This window comes from Gouania willdenowi, unplaced genomic scaffold (genome assembly GCF_900634775.1).
Source record: "Gouania willdenowi unplaced genomic scaffold, fGouWil2.1 scaffold_262_arrow_ctg1, whole genome shotgun sequence".
Classification (NCBI taxonomy): domain Eukaryota; kingdom Metazoa; phylum Chordata; class Actinopteri; order Blenniiformes; family Gobiesocidae; genus Gouania; species Gouania willdenowi.
Window position 1 is genome coordinate 101,642 of NW_021145020.1, and position 22,041 is coordinate 123,682.

Consider the following 22,041-nt stretch of genomic DNA (forward strand, 5'->3'; position numbering starts at 1 on the left):
CGTGTTTGTCTGTCTGTTTGTGTAGCTGTGTGTGTCTGTCTGTCTGTGTGTCTGTCTAAGTGTCTGTCTGTCTGTGTAGCTGTGTGTCTGTCTGTCTGTAGGTGTGTGTGTGTGTGTGTGTCTGTCTGTCTGTGTAGCTGTGTTTGTCTGTCTGTCCGTCTTTTTGCCTGCCTGTGTGTATGTCTGTCTGTCTGTGTGTCTGAATGTCTGTAGGTGTGTGTGTATGTGTGTGTGTGTGTGTGTTTGTCTGAGTGTCTGCCTGCCTGCGTGTCTGACTGTCTGTAGGTGTGTGTGTGTGTGTTTGTCTGCTTGTCTGTCTGTGTAGCTGTGTCTGTCTGTCTGTCAGTGTGTCTGTGTAGCTGTGTCTGTCTGTTTGTGTCTGTCTGTCTGTCTGTGTAGCTGTGTCTGTCTGTTTGTGTCTGTCTGTCTATTTATGTGTTAGTGTGTGTTTGTCTGTCTGTCTGCGTGTCTGTCTGTCTGTCTGTCTGTCTGTCTGTCAGTCTATGTGTCTGTCTGTCTATGTTTCTGCCTGCCTGCCTGTGCGTGTGTGTCTGTGTAGCTGTGTGTCTGTGTCTGTCATTCTGTGTGTGTCTGTCTGTGTTGCTGTCGGTCTGTTTGCCTGTCTGCATGTCTGTCTGTCTGTCTGTGTAGCTGTGTCTGTCTGTCTGTCTATGTGTGTGTGTGTGTTTGTCTGCCTGTCTGTCTGTGAGTCTATGTGTCTGTCTGTCTGCGTGTCTGTTTGTCTGTCTGTCTGTCTGTGTAGCTGTGTCTGTCTGTCTGTCTATGTGTGTGTGTGTTTGTCTGCCTGTCTGTCTGTCTGCGTGTCTGTCTGTCTGTCTGTCTGTCAGTCTATGTGTCTGTCTCTCTGTGTGTCTGTCTCTCTGTGTGTCTGTCTAAGTGTCTGTCTGTCTGTGTGTATGTCTGTTTGTCTGTCAGTGTGTCTGTCTCTGTGTAGCTGTGTGTCTGTCTTTCTGTGTGTGTGTGTGTGTGTGTGTGTGTGTGTGTGTGTTTGTCTGCCTGTCTGTGTAGCTGTGTGTGTTTGTTTGTCAGTGTGTCTGTCTATGTGTGTGTGTGTGTTTGTCTGCCTGTCTGTCTGCATGTCTGTCTGTCTGTCTGTAGTCTGTTTGTCTGCCAGTGTGTCTGTCTGCCTGTCTGTGTGTCTGTCTCTTTGTCTTAGTGTCTGTCTGTCTGTCTGTCTGTGTAGCTGTCTGTCTGTCTGTCTATGTGTGTGTGTGTTTGTCTGCCTGTCTGTCAGTCTATGTGTCTGTCTGTCTGTCAGTGTGTCTGTCTGTCTGTGTAGCTGTGTGTCTGTCTTTCTGTGTGTGTGTTTGTCTGCCTGTATGTCTGTCTGTCTGTCTGTGTAGCTGTGTGTGTCTGTTTGTCAGTGTGTCCGTCTGCCTGTCTGTCTGTTTGTCTGTCAGTGTGTCTGTCTCTTTGTCTTAGTGTCTGTCTGTCTGTGAAGCTGTGTCTGTCTGTCTGTCTGTCTCTGTGTCTGACTGTCTGTCTGTGTTGTCTGTGTGTCTGTCGGTCTGTCTGTTTGTCTGACTGTCTGTGTAACTGTGTCAGTCTATGTGTCTGTCTGTCTGTGTGACTGTCTCTCTGTCTGTCTGCCTGTCTGTCTGTCTGTCTCAGAGGACTCAGAGACACTGAGGAACCAAACCAAATCCCAAACCCAGGATACAGAGTGTCAGTGAAGGAGGTACAGACGGTGTGGATGAGTGTCAGAGAGTCAGAGGAGACTTCATAGAAGGACAGACGTCCATCAGGACAGTCCACATACACTCCTACTCTACCAGAGGAACCACAGGGACAGGAGGTATGTGTGTCTATGTTATTGTGTCTGAAGATGTAAAAACCACTGTAACATTTCAGAATCCAGGACTGAATATTATTTCCAAACCAACAATCATCACTGTTTCCTTTCCTTCTGATTCCTCTGTAACTCACTGCTATAGAAACATTTCCATTCCACTCCACCTCCCAGTAACAGCGACCAGTCAGACCAGTACTACACAGAACCTGACAGATATCAAATCTGTCCTGATGATCAGGATAAAGCTCCTCCTCCTCCCACAAACGTGTCACCCTCCTGTTGTTGTCAGACAGTCTGAGGTTTCTGTTGATGGAGTTTGTGTCGAGGTGAATGTGACAGAAATCTGATGAGACACAAAGAAACAACAGTTGATCATGTGATGCTTCATTGTCTCTGTATCACTGACATGTTCATTCACTCAGAGCTTCATGAGGACACTTTGAATGAACACACACACACACTTACACTTCCTCACACCAGCTTTGATCCTCTGCTCTCCTCCATGGTCCGCCCTGCAGGAGCAAACACAGGCAGTGATTTACACACCTAAAGAGTCCAAAGTGCTGCTCAGAAACCTGATGCCATCTCCATCAAGCTCTCCATGTTTCTACTGGTTTGTCTTCAACAGCTTCACTTTCTTCATCTCCTTCAAAGTGTTCCTCTCTTCATCCTCACTGATTGGTTCCACCTCCTCTGATCTTAACTATACACTATTATATATATGTATATATACACTATTTGGTCACCTAGGCTGAAATCCAATCAGAACTCATGTGATCATGTGATCTAACGTATTGATCACATCTAATCTGTCTGTGTTTACAAACATTAATACCATCATAAATCAGGTTGATCAACAGTAACTGAATATTCAGCAGGGCCACAGGAAGTAGGGGTGCTGGGGGTGCTGCAGCTCCCCCTATTGGTGAGAATGTAGGTGTTTAAATGTAGTCTATGAAAAATATTTAGCACAATTTATAAATTCATTATGAATATTTTGGGAAATGATTTTGACACACGTAGGCTATTACGTGTATTTTGTATTTGAATGTAATTATTTTTAGACCTAATCAACACAGGTTCACGTTGACTTTTGAAGACATGGGTACGCAGCACCATGACCCAGAAAAGACTCACACACCTTTCTCTGATACACACCCACACACAGATTCTGAACTCCCTGGACATTCATCACCTCATGAGAGACTTTATCTCCACTCCCCCAGAGCACACCTCCACATTTGGACACCTGTAACCATGGCAACCCTCCCTGCAGCTCAAAGTAAGAGCATGGTGCCACCGTACACTTTCATATCTATTCATACAGTTTAACGTCACACTTCTGATACAGCTCTCTGTCACACATGTGATGGGGATTGATGTGAACATGTGATGAGCTGCTGTGATGTGTCTCACCTCAGAGTGTTCAGTGTCTGAGAGAGCAGCTTCACTGCTGAGTCTCCTGGATGGTTGTAGCTCAGGTCCAGCTCTCTCACACTGGAGGAGTTGGAGCTCAAAGCTGCTGCCAGAGAAGCCCCGCCCACCTCTGTGATGACACAACCTGACAGACTGGATTCAGAAAAACATCCACAACTCAGGAAACAAGTGAGGAGACGAGGAACAGGCACTGCATGAAAAGTGGGATTTCCGTCAGTTTCCGTCACTGTAAATTACCGTTAACTCTGAGTAAATAGGAAGTTCCAGTCAGCTCCAGATAACTGCCAGGAATTGTCGTAAACTCACAGCACAAGGTGAGAAAGTCTCCCCCCAGCTTCTAGGACTGGGTAAGGTTTTCACATGTAAATGACCATACTGTGATCTATCTAAATGTAAATCAGGACTGTCTCCACTGTAAAGACACACAAGTCTCTGAGAGCTAACATGTTTGTATGGAGCTTTAATTCCTCTTTAAAGCAGAATAAAAGTTAATTCCTCTTCAAACTGACCTTGTAAACACTTAATTCCTAATACATTTTATTCTGAATTAAATTTAAATCTGAATTAGGTAAATGTGACTTCCAGTCCAAATTTAGAATAATGACCAATTTGAGCGTTAACACAGGAAAGACATTCTGTGCATTTATTTTGTCCTTTTGTGTATTTTCACTGTAAAATGTATGTTTTTTTTGGAGTCATATTACTGTATGTACTTGTGTTGCCAATTTGTGTTTTTTAAAGTCACTTTTGTGTATTTCTGTTGTGATTTTGCTTGTTTGTTAATACTATGGGTTTGCAGTCATTTTTTGTGTTTTTCTTGTCTTTTTGTGTTTTTTTGTTGTTTTTATTGTGTTATTTTGTATATTACTGTTGTCATTTGGTTCATTTTTGTAGTAGTTTTGTACAGCTTTTGAAGTATTTGCTATGTTTTTTTTTGTCTTTTACTGTATTTTCCTGTATTGTGGAATTCTTTTTTTTTATACTGTATTCTTGTTTTTTGTTTTTCTGCCATTTTGTACATTTACTTTGGGGGCCTCATAAAAATAGACCGAGGGATGCATGTGGGAACAGCAAAGAGTTTTTATAGTAAATGTGTATGTTTTTCTGTCATTCTGTGTATATTTGTTCTCTTATATTATGAGACATTTTGTGCATTTCTGTTGTTCTTTTGTGTATTTTTCCTATAAAATGTATGATTTCTGAGGTTTATTCCATAAAGCGGGTTATGTTCAAACTCTGAGTATGTTCAGGCTCAAATGAAGGAATCTCTGAGTATCCCAATCCAAAAAGCGAGGTATGTTCTTCTCTGAGTATGTTACCCGGGCAACATTGTCCGTGAACTAAACCTGGTCGTTGGCATGTTTTATCAAAGAAACCCTGGGTTTCTACCTGGCTCCGCCCACCTGAACACCGTTTCTGAACACTTTAATAAACTTTAACACTTTTCTCTGAAACACATTAGTAACATCTCACACCACATACGTGTTCACTTCATTACTAATGTTGTGTTGCTTTACGTCTGTAGTGGCAAAATTGATTAATTATGTATACTCATATATTTGCTTTTTGATCTCATTCAACTTAATACCCCAATTTGTAACTTTCCACTCCTGTCTGATGTCTTTTCCTCTTCCTGCAAAGTCAGTGGGCCCATACTCCCATAATACAGCTTCTCTAAAGGAATGTCAGTTGGCCTCAGTTTAATCTCCAAGGCCAGAGCACGTCCAAACCCACCCCAGACATCACATACACACACACACATCATATACACATAAACACATACATACACACTCACTCACACACCTACACACACACACATCTAACTTTTACCCCGACATCGAAGGTGTGACCTCCGGCAGACTGACCTTCCCCCCCTGGTCTCTTCTTTGTTGTCTGTGGAAGGGGGGAGGTGGGACAGTGGGGTATAAATGTGGGTGAAAGGAACATTTGGGCCCTTCTTCCCCTTTCTTCGCGTCTCTCCCTTGGCCAAGGGAGACCACTGCTTCGTCCATCCCGCTTTGTACCTTTTTATTTAGTTTAGATTAAATCATTTTTTATTACTTCATCATCTCTCCTGTCTGGTCTTCATCATTTATCACCACAGAGTGTGTTTCCAAGTCAAAGATGAGGTAACCTTAAATTTCACCGTAACACGTCTTTTTTTTTTTTTTTGTTTTGTTTGTGATAACGGTAATTTAGGGTTAGGGTTGTCGATGTAGATCGTGGAGTGAAAGTCACCGAGAGGTTGATCTGCATTAAAACATCTACTGATGTCTGTAGTAAAGTTCTCTGGATAAAAACCTGTGGATAATATAAAGGAGGAGATGATCATTTAAATAAATCCACTTTTAAGGCTCGTTTGTTGTTTTATATTGTTATACAGTTAAATCTGTAGATCATATGTCTTTGAAGGTATGATGGTGCAGTGAAGTGTGACACTGCTCTTGCAAACGATGGGACGTGGGTTCACGTCCCTCTTCAGTGTTTTTTTATGACATTTTTTAGGACTTTGAGATGACTCTGGCAACAATATTACATTAAGAATCAATATAAATGATGTGATATGAAGCAGCATTTACTGTCTTTATATCCAGTGTAACAGGAGGGCTCTCTATGCAGACATCCTATGCAGCTGCCACGTCTCCTCAGACACACTTTATTCATATTATTCACCGCTCGTCACGTCACTGAAGTAATAAAGTGATGAAGTGACCAAAAAGTGTGACTAATTACGGGTGATTTAAACTACTATGTCACTGAAGACTGAACGCACCTTTAGAAAAGACTCATATTCCTCAAACACCGGCTTATTTTACCCATCAGGGTGAATAAATCACTCTCTTCCGTTTGGTTGTCATGGCAGTTTGAGTATTCTTTGATCCATTGATGATGGCTTATTATCGCGCGCGTGCACGTAAGTAACCCAAGGTTTACATACTCAGGGTTGATTGACCCACTTCATACCAGCTTTAATGGAATCCGATACCCAGAGTTTTCCATCGTGGGGTATGTTGACCCAGAGTTTATGGATAGACTCAGAGTTTGTTAACCCGCCTTTATGGACTACCCCTCTGAAGTTATTGTGTTTTTGTGTTGTTTTTTATTTTTGCGTTTTTTTTTTGTTGTAATTTTTCATGAGTTTAAATATTTAAATACCAGTTAAATGTTAAAAGACAGTTAAAAGTGTTAAAAGAGTGTTAAATACACATGATTTGCTTGTCTCTTTATTGTTATTGTTGTTTATCTGTGATCCACTGAGTGTTCTGGGTTAGACTATCTGGGATCGATTGGTTTTGTCTCCGCCCCCACACGTGCTGTTTTCCTCATTCTACTAACGCTACTGATGGAGGAAACAGACTGAATCACATTTGTGATCATTTCTTCTCTTTTCAGGTATGTTTATAGTCAGAAACACAGCTTATATGTCAGAAATAGGTTACTAACAAATAAAAAGAGTTTCATGACATTGTAGTTTTGATATTTGAGTTTGATAAGAGTTAAGTTTTATGAACAGTAGTAAGTTAGCAGACTGTGCCATGTGTAGCGTGTTGTGTTGTTAGCTTCTGTTTCATATGAGCATGTGTTTAAAATATGTTTTACTGTTCTATGTAGTTTGACTTATAGACTTTGATTAGCTTTAGATTAGCTTTAAGACTTACATATTTGATGCTTGAAAGAAAAGAGTGAGAAAATGATTTATTGCAGTTAAATATTGTTTTTTTACACAACTCAGAGGGAAACAAAAAGTGTTATGAACACATACTAGGGTAAGATTTTAATATAAAATAGTATAAATAAATGTATCTGACACTATTTATTTGTTGTGCAGGACTGAGCTCGTCCCATAATTCACCTGTGACTTTGATGTAAACTCTCATTACAAGTCCAGACATGTGTAAAGTGGACACTGGAGTCTTTATATGTAAGTAACTTTAATCTGGAAAATAATCTGTTTTGTTGTTTGTGGTGTTATTATTTTACATATTTATGCCTGTTGCCTTTCTTTTTCCCAGTATCATGTAAGACATACTATGAGACAGTCTGGAAGAACTTCACATTTAGTCATCCAGACCTTTGGACACAAACAGAAGCCATTAAAGGTTCAGCTCACAGCAGACAGAGGAGGAAGAGGGTCAGATTTATAAAGACAACAGAACAGATGTTACACAGAGCATGTGCACAGAGCAAAGCTTTATCTATTCCTAGTATTTTTGTACATTGTGGTTTATTATGTGACATTTTGGAGGGAAAAACAAAACGGCTGACACACACACACACACACACACACACACATATAATATTTTGTTGTGTTAACAACATAGAACCTAGGTTCCCAAAGTGGGGTACGGTATCCCTAGAGGTAGGCAAATTGTCATTTGTAAACTAGAATATAAATGGACCAGCAGTCAGGAGCCTCCATGCATTGCCACAAATGACACATTAAGGCTACCAATGGTTACAGATTATTATTATTATTATATATATTATGGTCTCCATCCTTCAGAAGCCTGGAGCTTTCTGCTCTGTGTTCAACATTACAGAACAAACTGGAAAATGAGCCCAAATATCAAGCAACCCACCACAAAAGACTGCATTATGGACCACCCCCCAAAAGACCTGCTCCATCTTTTTATGACCCTGAAGCTGCCAAGAGTTCAAGTTTTAGTGTGTGACCCAGAAAAAGGGACACAATGTAAAGTTTGTTTTATTTTTAATAAATAAAGCTCTACTTTCATTATGTTCCTCCTGTGTCTCTTATTCTCAATTAACTGTTATTGTGATGTTCTCACTAAATAATATTAGCAATAATAATTATTAGTATCATTAATATTATAATTATTATTATTTGTATTATAATTAAAATGGGAGGGGCATATGACCATGCATCCCAACGGTGACCAATAAGTGAGGGACTTTCTGTCCAATCGCAGGTGATTTTACTTCTGAACTGTCTGTGGTTTCTTCCAATGGTTGGTTAGTTTCAGTAAGGCAGGCTAGACATTGAAATGCTAATTATAAAAAAACATTCACAGTGGGGGTGGGGGGACTTCTCAGTGAACTGCTGATAACTGCTGATAATCCTGGGCGTTTACAGGAATTATCAGGCATTCACAGGGTGGATAATCTCAGTTTTCATGCAGTGAGGACAATGTTGATGGAACATATGATCCCACTGACCTGAGAGAGTCCAGTATACAGTGAGGACTCTTCAGTCCTTCACACAGCAGCTTCACTCCTGAATCCTGCAGATCATTGTTACTCAGGTCCAGATGTTTCACACTGGAGGACTGAGAGCTGAGGACTGAGGACAGAGCTGCACAGCTTCTCTCTGAGAGACCACAGGAACTCAGTCTGTGGGAGAAAGACATTCATTTATTAATAATAATAATCATCATCACATTATTGACAGGATTCAAACCTCTGCCGTCCACTTCATCTGCTTTATTACCTCCACCAAGGAGGAAAGATTTCAGCTGCCAGAGGGACTCCTGATCAATGAACTGATTCTGATCAGTTTCAAACATAAAAAATGTCTATCTCTCATCATCATAATAATTCATATCTGGGTTTGTAATTGATGGATCTGTATAAAATATGACTCAGTTATATTGGGTTGGTTAATCAATGATCCCACTGAGTTTCATCCTGATCAGATCCAGATTGTGTATTTCATTGATTTATTTTCTTTTTTTTAAAGTGTGTCCATACATTGTGACCTACTGGATGTTTATTAATGGGATATAAATGTGGTTCCAAGCCTTTAAAGTGGTAATGATCATGGTACCATGATTAGGATCATTGATCATTGATAACTGATCATATCTGTGAAGAGGAGGTTCAGAGCTTGATGGAGGTTTGTATTTTATACTGTTCATTTAGTCGACTAAACATTTTATCATAGTTTTTGTTGATTGAAGTTTTTAAAGTGACAATAACTAAACAATGAATAATTTAATAAAAATACATGTTAAAAATTATATCAACTTATATTTATATCTTCACTGATTAATAAAAACTAAACTATACACTATTATATATATATATATATATATATATATATATATATATATATATATATATATATGTATATTTACACTATTTGGTCACCTAGGCTGAAATCCAATCAGAACTCATGTGATCAAACGTATTGATCACATCTAATCTGTCTGTGTTTACAAACATTAATACCATCATATATCAGGTTGATCAACAGTAACTGAATATTTCAAAAATAAATAAACTCTAATGCTTTATGTTTTAGTCGATTATATCTGTAACAGACTTAGTCGACTAAAATCTTATTTATTACAGTGTTTCTCAAATGGGGGTACGCGTACTCCTAGGGGTACACAACGGTACTGCAGGGGGTACGTGAGAGAGAGTGTGATAAATTTACAATTAAAAACATTAAATATATGGGGATTTTAAAATGTGTATTTTCTGTTAAAAATTATAATAATAAAAATTATTTAATTTCATTTCATTTGATTTTATTGAGCTCCATTAGCTCCTGACTTATATCAGGAACTATTCTGACTGGGGTCTCTTTCATTTTCATTACAATAATAAATGACAATATTAAATACAAATATTTACAATATTACATAAAAAGCAACATAAACACGCACGCACACACAAAACAAACAGTGAAACCAAATAAAAACATCACATAAAACCAAAAGAACTGTCAGTAGATACTGTATTGAGAGTCGACCCAAAACCTCAAAATAAAACAGTAACAACTGTCAACATGACAACTGTATTTTACAGTCATTGTTCTCACACAGCCCAAAGCTCTTCCTGCTGACTCAGCCAAAAACTTTGTTCCCTCTTGAAAACTCATAAAGTCATTAAAGATCAATCCTAGGAACTTGTATAAACTAAGACAGGCCATATATAAAATTATAATTACTTCTCAAGTCATGATTATTCCTAAAATACATGATCTGTGTTTTATCTTTATTTAGAGTCAGTCTCCATTTTTTACACCATGTATTTAAAATATTTAACATATTATGTAAATTTGCCAGAAAAATAATATCATCAGCATACAATAAAAGACTTAAATTACAGTTATTTATACAAATACCCAGATTAGCTTCCATAATTTCATTTACCACATTATTGATATAAAGGGAAAACAAAGACAACACATCTCCTTGTTTTACACCAAACGTGGTGGAGAACCAACCAGTTTTTAAACCATTAATTTGCACACATGCAACTGGGGCTTTATAGAGTGATTTGACATCATCATAGAATGTACTGTACCAGTAATGCCATAATACAGTAATTTATACATTAAAGATCCCTGTTGATCCAGTCAAAAACCTTCTGGAAATCAACAAAAAGACAAACGTTGGTTTTCCCTCTTGCAGCCTGGCCCTCAGCACAGATGATAAAACATAAATATGATCAATGCAGGCCCTACATTTTCTAAAGTCATTCTGCTCATCAGCTAGGATGTTATGTGTCTCCAGATGTTCAGTGAGTCTAATGTTCTGATTGACTCAGATCTTACATTCAGCAGTCAGATCAAATCTATCACAAAAACAGCCTTCTACCACCTAAAGAACATCTCCAGAGTGAAAGGTTTAATGGCTCAGAAAGATCAGGAGAAACTGGTCCATGCTTTTATCTCCAGCAGACTGGACTATTGTAATGGTCTTCTGACAGGAATCCCCCAAAAGAGCATCAAACAGCTACAGCTGGTTCAGAACGCTGGAGCTCGGGTCTTAACCAGAACAAAGAGGTCAGAGCACATTACTCCAGTTTTAAAGTCTTTACACTGGCTCCCAGTCAGCCTCAGAATAGACTTTAAAGTTCTGCTGCTGGTGTATAAATCTGTGAATGGGTTTGGTCCAGAATACATCAGTGACATGTTAGTCAGGTATGAACCCAGCAGGTCTCTCAGATCTATGGACACAGGTCAGATAGTGGAGCCCAGAGTTCACAGTAAACATGGTGATGCTGCTTTTAGTTGTTATGCTGCAAAGAAGTGGAACAAACTGCCAGCGGAGCTGAAGTCAGCATCCAATGTGAACATTTTTAAATCAAAGTTAAAGGCACTTTTTTTTCTCTACTGCATATGATTGAGAGAGAGATTTTTTGTCATGTTGTTGATGTAATGATGATTTTACTGATGATTTTAATTGATTTTACTGATGATTTTAATTGTTCTTATTGATTTAAATGTTCTTATTGATTTTAAACAATTGAATGTTTTATCATGTAAAGCACATTGAGTTGCCTTGAGTATGAAATGCGCTATATAAATAAATTTGCCTTGCCTTGCCTTGCCTTAACAATTCCTGAGAACTTTTGTTCAGAAAACTCCAAAAATACAAAACTTTTTATTTTGCAACAATTGCTATACAAAAACTTTGATTATATTAATAAATCAGGCTAATATTTAGCAAATCAGCTCAAACACAACAAAGAAAATTCCTTTATAGCAGCAATTTCTAACAATTCAGGTCAAACTTTAAACTTACCTCAGGACATTAATAAGGTTTTTCATGATTATTATCAAAATCTATACTCATCTAACTTAAACCCTGACCCTGAAGATATTAAAACCTTCCTCAATAACGTAAACCTACCACAGCTCACCATAGATCAGAAAACCACCTTAGACTCACCATTAATCTTACAAGAACTACTTTGGATAGCATACAAATACTTTGGATAGCATGTCGACAGTCAAAGCACCTGGTCCAGATGGGTTCCCTGCTGAATTCCTAAAACATTTCTGGTCAATTCTTGCTCTGCTTATTTTAAAGAAAGAAACAGAGATGAAAAATAAGGGTTACGTAGGAGGCCACATGAATACAGCAAACATTAAATTACTACTTAAACCAGACAAAAACCTCATGTTACCCTCAAGTTACCGTCCCATCTCACTTATTATCACTTAAATTATTTCCAAAGCACTCACTTCCAGGTTAGAGAAAGTAGTACAGTCAATTAAAAATAGACACTCCACAGACAATGTTAGAAGACTGTTTAATTTGATCAACATGGCACAGAACTCTAAAAAGAAAACAATAATCTTGTCACTTGACGCAGAAAAAACATTCGATAGAGTCAACTGGTCATTCCTCCTTGCTGTCATTGGCATATTTGGCTTTGGAGATTCATTCATAAAATGGATCTCCACCCTATACTTTAAACCTAAGGCCTCAGTAACCACAAACAAAATAACATTCCAAAGCTTCACACTGCAGAGGGGAACCAGACAAGGTTGCCCACTCTCACCTTTGCTCTTTGCAATATTCGTTGAACCTCTCGCAGCAGCTGTTCGTCAGAACTCTGTTATTAAAGGAATCCACTCATCCATCTCAGAACACAAAATTAATCTTTATGCAGATGATATTTTACTCTATTTGGAAGAACTCCATCCTCATTAGAGGAAGTATTTAAACTAATAAACAGCTTCTCTAAACTATCAGACTATTCCATTAACTGGTCAAAATCGTCAATCCTCCCTTTTAAAAAAAAATTCATGTAATCCATTAAGCCAAAACCCACAATACCCCTCCCCCACAAACACAATTAAATATCTAGGCTTAAATATATCACCAAACTTAAATGAATTAATTAAACTGAACCTAGATCCGCTGCTGGATAAAGTCACAAATGATCTGCAAAGATGGCCGCCGCCTGTGCTACTGAGTAGTGGCACTGGGGCAACATTTCCACCTCAAGTTACCCTACCAATCCCTCCAATGTTAATCACACCTGAACACACCACCCTCTAGAGGGTGCGACCACCACTTCCACCCTCCGGAGCTATTGCACCATGTACCCATATATACACAAAGGTTGGATGGGGAGCACCGCTCCCATCCATCCCCTTTCTTTTAATTGCACCTCATACATTTACTAAACACACACATTCACACAGGGGATAGGGAAGTTCCTCTCGATTGGGGAATGGAGAGGCACCATAAGAGGAAGGTGGGTAGGATCACATATTTGGGCCTGTCGGGTGGCGGCCCGGCTCCTCTGTTGATGGATGGGTACAAATACATCAGGATGGTGCAATCGGGTATGGCGGGGCGGAGGGTCTTCGGTTAATTGGTGCTTTCTCGGATGTGTGTGTGGGGGGCGGTTGCTGCCTCTCGGCTTGGGGGTCTCAGGGGCGTCTGGAGGGCTGCTCATCCATGAGGGGGTTGTCTGGGCTCCCTGGCCCCCACTCTTTCTGCTAGTCTGGCTGCATTTTTGGGTCCAGGGCAGCGCTTGGGTTTGCAGTAGTGGTTCTTGCACATACATCGGTCTACGATGCACTGGCATGTCTTAGACTGTGGGATAAAACTCATAGTGGGCTTGACTTTAGACACGTTGATCCTAAATACCTGTATTACCACTCACTCCTTCCCTTTGTCCACAGCCACCACCATTATACCTAAGCTTCACACTGGTCACCTGACTGGATTGATTACACAACACAATAAGCACAATATACACAACCTCAACTTCACATCTCACTCTCACTTTAAAATAATCAACTCTTCCCCACACTTTACATTTATTACTTTGAATCTCTCCTCCCTGCTCCCTTCCCCCCAACACCTCCCCCCCCCCACACCCTCACCCAATAAAGTATTTCTTACCCTGCCTTACGGAGGGCTGGTGATGGTCACAATTATGCAATAAAATAAATTAATTTATTTAATTGCAATAACAAAACATGTATTGCTGTCTTAAAAAGATACGATTGCACTTCTTGTAGTTTGACCTTTGACAGCCTGTGGTTTTATCATAGATTGGTATTAAATTATACAATTACAATGTTTTATTTTAGTGGTTATTAACATTCAGAGCTAAAATGCAATGATTTATTTCAGTTTTTGGACAATAATTCATATTTTGGTTCATTCCTCATTTTTTGACTTGATAACTTGTGTCAGAGAAAATATTAAAATATAATTTCATAAGATATATTTATATTTCTGTATGAACACAATCCTCACTGATTGGTTCCACCTCCTCTGATCTTCTCTGTCATTCCTTCATCAGCTCCTCATAGTTCTCCACCAGCCTCTCCTCACTCAATCAATCAATCAATCAATCAATCTTTTATTTGAATAGCGCCAAATCATAACCAATGGTATCTCAAGACACTTTACAGTAGAGCAGTCTTAAGGACGGACTCTTCATTTTATGGATACACACATATGCATATATACGTATATACACATACATATGTATCCCACACCCAACATGAATTCATCATGGCGGCAAGGAAAACCTTCTGTTAAGCAGCAGGAACCTTGTGTGGATCCCATTCCTATGATGAACAGCCATCCACGTTATGCTGTGTTGGGTGTGTGCAGAGGAAAGGGTGGAGACAGAGCCGCTGAGTCTCTGTAACTCCACACTGAGGATCCCACGGACCTGCAAGACAAAAGCCAGAAGGAGTACAGGAGCAAACACACAAGGGAAGAAACAGACATAGAGGGAGTGTTTGAGGGAGGAATGGGACCCTCTCCGGCCCCTCTCTAACCTAAATGACCTCTCTCTTAACGCCCTCTCCAACCTCTCTCCAACCGAGCATGCCAGACCACCCCCCGGCAGTCTATGCCTATTGCATCTTAACTGTGAGCTATGAGCTGGTTCCTAACTAAAAGCTTTACCAAAGAGGAATGTTTTCAGCCTAACCTTAAAGGTAGATAGGGTGTCCGCCCCCCGAACCGTGGTTGGTAGATGGTTCCAGAGAAGTGGGGCCTGATAACAGAAAGCTCTTCCTCCTATACTACTTTTAGAGACAAATGGAACAACGAGTAGTCCAGTATTTTGAGAGCGTAGTGTTCTGGGGGGATTGTATGGCATTACAAGCTCCTTGAGATAGACTGGTGCCTGTCCATTTAGGGCTTTATAAGTGAGAAGCAGAATCTTGAATTCTATTCTATATTTTATGGGAAGCCAATGCAGAGAGGCTAATACAGGAGTAATGTGATCTGTTCTCCTAGTTTTAGTCAGTACACGTGCTGCAGCATTTTGAACCAGCTGAAGTGTCTTAAGCGACTTGCTCGGGCAGCCTGCTAAAAGAGAATTACAATAATCCAGTCTAGAGGCAACAAAAGCATGACTAGCTTTTCGGCGTCGCCCTCACTACCTTCTTATCTCTGTCCTTCATCCCTCTAACCTGTCCCAGTCCTCCTCCTTTAGTGTCCCACCTCTCACACCTTCATCACATTCCTCTGATACAGCTCTTTGTCACACATGTGATGGGGATTGATGTGAACATGTGATGAGCTGCTGTAATGTGTCTCACCTCAGAGTGTGCAGTCTCTGAGAGAGCAGCTTCACTGCTGAGTCTCCTGGATGGTTGTAGCTCAGGTCCAGCTCTCTCACACTGGAGGAGTTGGAGCTCAAAGCTGCTGCCAGAGAAGCCCCGCCCACCTCTGTGATGACACAACCTGACAGACTGCATTCAGAAAAACATCCACAACTCAGGAAACAAGTGAGGAGACGAGGAACAGGACAATGTTGATGGAACATGTGATCCACTGACCTAAGATAGTCCAGTTTACAGTGAGGACTCTTCAGTCCTTCACACAGCAGCTTCACTCCTGAATCCTGCAGATCATTGTTACTCAGGTCCAGATGTTTCACAATGGAGGACTGAGAGCTGAGAACTGAGGACAGAGCTGCACAGCTTCTCTCTGAGAGACCACAGGAACTCAACCTGATGAAAAATCAGAGAAACCTTACAGATGTTTTTCTGTGACAGAATTAAAGACATGTTCTTCTAAAGTCACATACTCAGCTTTCTTAGAGGCTTTGATCACTGGGAGCAGCTTCAGAAAAGCTTCCTCTGAAGGAGAGAATCTTTTCAGGTCAAAGACATCCAGATGTTCTTGTGATGACAGTAAGATGAAGACCAGAGCTGACCACTGAGCAGGAGACAGTTTCTCTGTGGAGAGACGTCCTGAATTCATGTACCGTTGGATCTCCTCCAGCAGAGAGTGATCATTCACTTCATTCAGACAGTGGAACAGGTTGATGCTTCTCTCTGTGGACAACCTCTTACTCAGCTTCTTCTTGATGTATTTAACTGTTCTTTGATTGGTCTGTGAGTCACTTCCTGTCTGTGTCAGCAGGCCTTGTAGGAGCCTCTGATTGGTCGGCAGTGAAAGACCCAGCAGAAAGCGGAGGAACAAGTCCAAGTGTCCATTTGGACTCCGTAAGGCCTCGTCCACAGCGCTCTGATAGAGATGGTTAAAGTCAGGCTGACCTCCACTATGGGGAAGGTTCAGTGGTTTATGTTCCAGCAGGTTGACTTTAGAGCTGATGAAGGTCTGATGGACATGAAGAGCAGCCAGAAACTCCTGAAGGCTCAGGTGGATGAAGGTGAACACCTTGTCCTGGTACAGGCTGCTTTCCTCTCTGAAGACCTGTGTGAACACTCCTGAGCACACTGAGGCTGCTCTGAGGTCCATGCCACACTCTGACAGGTCACTGTCATAGAAGATCAGCTTTCCTTTCTGCAGCTGCTCAAAAGCCAGTTTTCCCAGAGACTCCATCATCTCCCTGCTCTGTGGACTCCAGTGTTGATCTGTGGCAGCTCCTCCATCAAACTTCACCATCTTGACTTTGTTCTGAAGGACCACATAGTGGCTGTAGATCTGAGTCAGAGTCCTGGGCAGCTCTCCCTCCTCTCTGCTCTTCAACATGTCCTCCAGAACTGTAGCAGTGATCCAGCAGAAGAGCGGGATGTGGCACATGATGTGGAGGCTACGACACGTCCTGATGTGGGACATGATCCTGCTGACCTGCTCCTCATCTGTGGACCTCCTCGTGAAGTACTCCTCCTTCTGAGGGTCAGTGAACCCTCTGACCTCTGTCACCATGTCCACACACTCAGGAGGGATCTGATTGGCTGCTGCAGGCCGTGTGGTTATCCAGAGGAGGGCTGATGGAAGCAGTTCTCCTCTGATGAGGTTTATCAGCAGAACCTCCACTGAGGTGGACTCTGAGACATCAGTCAGGGTCTGAGTGCTGAGGAAGTCCAGAGGGAGCCGACACTCATCCAGACCATCCAAGATGAACAAAACCAGGAAGTCCTGGAAGCTGCAGATTCCTGCTTCTTTGCTTCCAGAGAAGAAGTGATCAACAAGTCCCACCAAGCTGAAGCTCCTCCCCCTCAGCACGTTCAGCTCTCTGAAGGTCAGTGGGAATGTGTAGTGGACCTCCTGCTGGGCTTTGTCTTTAGCCCAGTCCACAGTGAACTTGTATGTTAAGAGTGTTTTCCCAATGCCAGCCACGCCCTTTGTCATCACTGTCCTGATTGGTCGAGGTCTTCCAGGACGGGGTTTAAAGAGCTCTTCTCGTGTAATGGCTCTTTCTGCTGTGTCTGATCTCCTGGATGCTGTTTCTATCTGTATGACCTCATGTTCCTGGTTGACCTCTCCACCCCCTCCCTCTGTGATGTAGAGCTCTGTGTAGATCTTCAGGAGGGTTGGACTTCCTGCTTTAGCCACGCCCTCAGACACACACTGGAACTTCTTCTTCAGCTTGGACTTCAGCTCACGTTGGTATCGATAAGCCTTTGTTCCTGAATGAAGACAAACTTAATGTTAGAGTGGAGAAGTTTGAATATTGGAGATCAAAGTGTGTGATGTTCTCAGTCTGGATGGTTCTTCAGATTAAATGTGACTGATTAAATCATGCTTTGAAAAAGAAAAGCCAGCTTTGTGTCCTTCATGTGATGTTCCTCACAGTGAAGATGTTCACATGCTCTTACTGCTCTGCAGACGCTCAGCCAGCTCCTCCTGCTTCATCCTCTTCAGGAAATACAGTGTGATGTTCAGAAAGGCTTCCCTGCTCCTCCTCTGCTCCTCATCTTCACCCTCCATCTGACTCTCTGAGCACTCTGGATCATCTCCATCCACAATCTTCTGCATGTGTTTGAGTTCAGCCTTAACAAAGCTGATGATGTTGTCCTCCAGCAGCTGGAACACAAACACATTAAAGGTGATGAGTGGAGGTCTGCTCAAATCATCTGTGTGTGTGTGTGTGTGTGTTTGTGTGTGTGTGTGTGTACAGTGGTTTGATCACAGACTGACACAGGTTTAGTGTCTTTGTAGACGTACACACCGTAAAGATGGAGTCACGCTCAGCTCCAGAGGAACTATCCACACCCTCCAAGCTGCTGTGGAGAAGACACAGACACTCAGACATGCTGAGGAGCAGCTGGAGGAAAGCACAGGAAGCTCTGCTAACATCATGTGAACATCAGTAACAGTGGGTGATGTCCTGCAGAGCCACAGTGCAGTGAGTGTGGAGCAGCCTTTGGAGCTCAGCTCACGTGTGGAACATCTCAGCATGTTTCCACTGAACAGGAGAACAAGTCTGTTGGACTGAGGCTTTATTTGTCTTCAATCCTTCACAAATCTGAAGATCACACATTGTGTAAGACTCACCTACACACTGGAGACCATTCCTACAAAGCCTTTTCTCTTTCACCTTCCACTGTTTGCTGAGATTTACATCAACACCACTTCAAATAACAACCATAGTCCATCAAAACTGATGAGTCATGTTTACTGATGCTTTATCAGTGTGGAGTGTGAAGAACCTGGACCATCAGGAAGAAAACAAACAACCTTATTTATGTTCACTTACTGTGGGTCAGTAGATTGTCGTCCATTGAAGTCAATGAATTTGTCCATGGACTTGTTACTTCTAAAGGACACACAACTGGGTTCAGGTCCAGGTCCACTTAGTCTGGGCTCGGTTCTGGTTCAAACACATACAGAGTTTTGAGTGTGAAGAACCTGAAGCCTCATTTATTACATGTTGATAAGCACAGATCATTCAAATCAAAATATGTTATTGATAAATTGTGTGTGAACGTAGAAACAGGTGTAAATCTAAATACAATATAAACACCTAGTGGTAGAACAGTGATATGGGGCTATTTTTGCAACAAAACTATTTACTATTTATGTGTGTCTGTATTTTGATCTCTGTGTCTGTATTTCAATCCGAGTGTAGAATAAGTATTTGTAAACATAGTTGTCTGTATGTAATCTATTCTGTGTCTGTATTAACATCCGTATGTGTGTGTCATCAAACCAGGACATTCTATTGGCTGTCTCTGTGCATGTGACTTTTGGAACACTTTTGGAGAATGCAATCTGTAATATTTAAACTTGTAACTTGTGCAATACCATTAAAATCCAGCAGTTGTTGCTGGTACCAAGTGACCATCAAATTGGAAACAAACTTCATAATACTTAAAAAAAAAAAAAAAAAAAAAAAATTGAACAATCAGTACATGGATTGGTGTCATATGTGTTTGCCTGTTTCGTCTTTGATGTAATATATTATTATTATTATTATTATATGTCTCACTGCCACAAGGAGCCGAGGCAACACTTTATCAATTTATCATATTTATAAATAGATTTGATGGTTTTGTAAAAAAAAAAAAAACAATTATTAACATATAGGTAGTTTGGTTTCAGGAATAATCCGTCAACAGCACAAGCACTAACAGATTTAATAAAAAAATAACCTGGTATTGAGTGTTCTCAGATCTTAAGAAGGCGTTTGATACAGTTTACTACAATATACTTATAAGAAAAAAGGAAAAGGGGTAATGTAATGTAATGTTTTGGACTGGATAAAAAGTTATTTATGCAACAGAAAACAGTTTGTACAGATATAACAGAACACATCATGTTGTTTAAATATTAAATGTGGGGTACCACAGGGGTCAGTTTTGGGGCAAAAAATGTTCATAATGTATATGAATGTAATTTGTAAAGTAAGTGAAAAACTAAATATGTGTTATTTGCAGATGATACCAATATGCTTTGTACTGATGTGGACTGATGGCAGCTCTTGAGGATGGTCATGTGAAGATGTGTAAACTAAAAAAAAAATAATTACCATTAAACCTAAAAAACTAATTCTATGTTATTTGGAAATCAGAAAAAAATATATATAGATGTAAAAGTAAATATAGACAATATTAACATAGAAAGAATGAACAAAGTCACATTTTTTGTTGTGATCTTGGACCACGGGATCTACTGGAAGTCACACATTAAATACATTAAAGGGAAGATGGTGAGGAGTATTTCTATTGCTGTTCTGGGCAAAACAAGGCTAATTCTTAATAATAAAAAAAGCATTGCACACTCTATTATACACTTGTTTTACCATATTTAATTTACTATCTTGAAGTCTGAGGAAATATATACATGACGAACATCCAACCGTTATTCACAATGTAAAAAGATCCATCAGACTGATACATAACACAGGATACAGAGAACACACACGGATTATTGTTAAAAACACCAGATTTAAAACTCCAGATCTCATCAAACTCTAAACTGTCCAAATGATTTATAAAACAAGTAAAGGTTTACTTCCAAAAGGGTTGAGAAAAGATTTTTAGAGAGAGAAGGGGAATATAATTTAAGAGTAAAACTAAATTTAATTATACAATATGCTAGAACAACACTGAAAAAGATGAGTATAACAATATCAGGGGTTAAATTATGGAACTGTCTAAAGGATGAAATAAAAAAAAGCACCAACATAAACCAGTTTAAAAAGCTTTTTAAATCATATATCGTTAGTAAGTAGAAAGAAAGAACAATTATTTTACCTAGGACAGCAATAATATATAATAAGTACATCCATCCATCCATTTTCATCCAATTTAGAGACTCAAATCAACCTTACAGTCATGTTTTTGGATTGTTGGAGGAAGCCTGAGTACCTGGAGGAAACCCACGCAGCACGGGGAGAACATGCAAACTCTACACAGAAAGGACCCAGGTGTCCACCCCAGGGCTTGAACCCAGAACCTTCTTGCTGTGAGGCGGACGTGCTAACCACTATATATTGCCACTCTAAATGTATTTGATGACATTTGTGTCATAAATATAAAATAGTTTCATATTAATATGATGTACATGTCATATACATCCGTGTATGTATGTACAGTATATATGTTTGATGTGAATGTATAAACTACATATATAAAATTTGTGCAGAATATATATTGAATGTTTATTGTGAAAATAGTAATATAAGTAAAATATTGTTTTGTGTGTGTGATATTATGTAGAGAATAGGGATGTAACGATTAATCGTAAGGCAGTTAAAAATGGATTTATAGGTATCACGGTTGATATCGATTTTCTGAAAATTGAATCGCAGTACTTTTTTTAACCAGCAGAGGGCGCTATCCACAAGTGTAGGAGGCGGGCGAGTCTGCTAATACTTTCTTTCTGGCGGCCTTCTACTCTTAAATATGTTAATAATGATTCATACCCCCTTTAGCACCGAAAGAATATCTGTAATATTACTTGAATATCTGTAAAAGTCATGTTTTTCTATTAGTTCTGTCTGCTAGCATAGCTTCTCTTCTTCACTGCAAGATATTTGCATGTCAACCGACCACTGTGTCAACAGCGCCCTCTGCTGGTCCAAACAAATATGACGTAAATCAGTGTAATCACGGTTTTTTTTTTTTTTTTAAAGTCAATTGTTAAGGCACAAAATACATTTTCAGTTGCACTTTTAAAAGAAAAAGAACTATTATGCAGTTTTGCATTGTTTATTATAGAACCAGAATTTAAATTAATAGGCTTCATTTTCATTTGTATTATTCCTTTATTTATTTCATTCAAGATTTATCTTTAGTTAAATTGCATTGTTTTGAATTGTTTATCAGGGAATTCTTTTGACAATGAAAAATAAATGAAAATAGTACAGTATTTTCTAGTTTTGTCCCAATAAAAAAATTTGTCAACAGTCCC

General features: G+C 39.9%; 1 protein-coding gene across 1 annotated transcript; it reads right to left on the minus strand.

The window, feature by feature from the left end:
* Positions 1-1,356: 1,356 nt before the first annotated feature.
* On the minus strand, positions 1,357-18,204 carry LOC114459113 (NLR family CARD domain-containing protein 3-like; the record flags this gene model as incomplete). The annotated part of the gene is made up of 9 exons (XM_028441475.1): positions 1,357-1,374; positions 1,612-2,156; positions 2,279-2,325; positions 3,230-3,382; positions 8,429-8,602; positions 15,531-15,683; positions 15,771-15,944; positions 16,022-17,813; positions 18,003-18,204. Coding segments are annotated over 9 exons (3,258 nt in total), but the record flags the coding sequence as incomplete, so codon positions are not given.
* Positions 18,205-22,041: the final 3,837 nt, after the last annotated feature.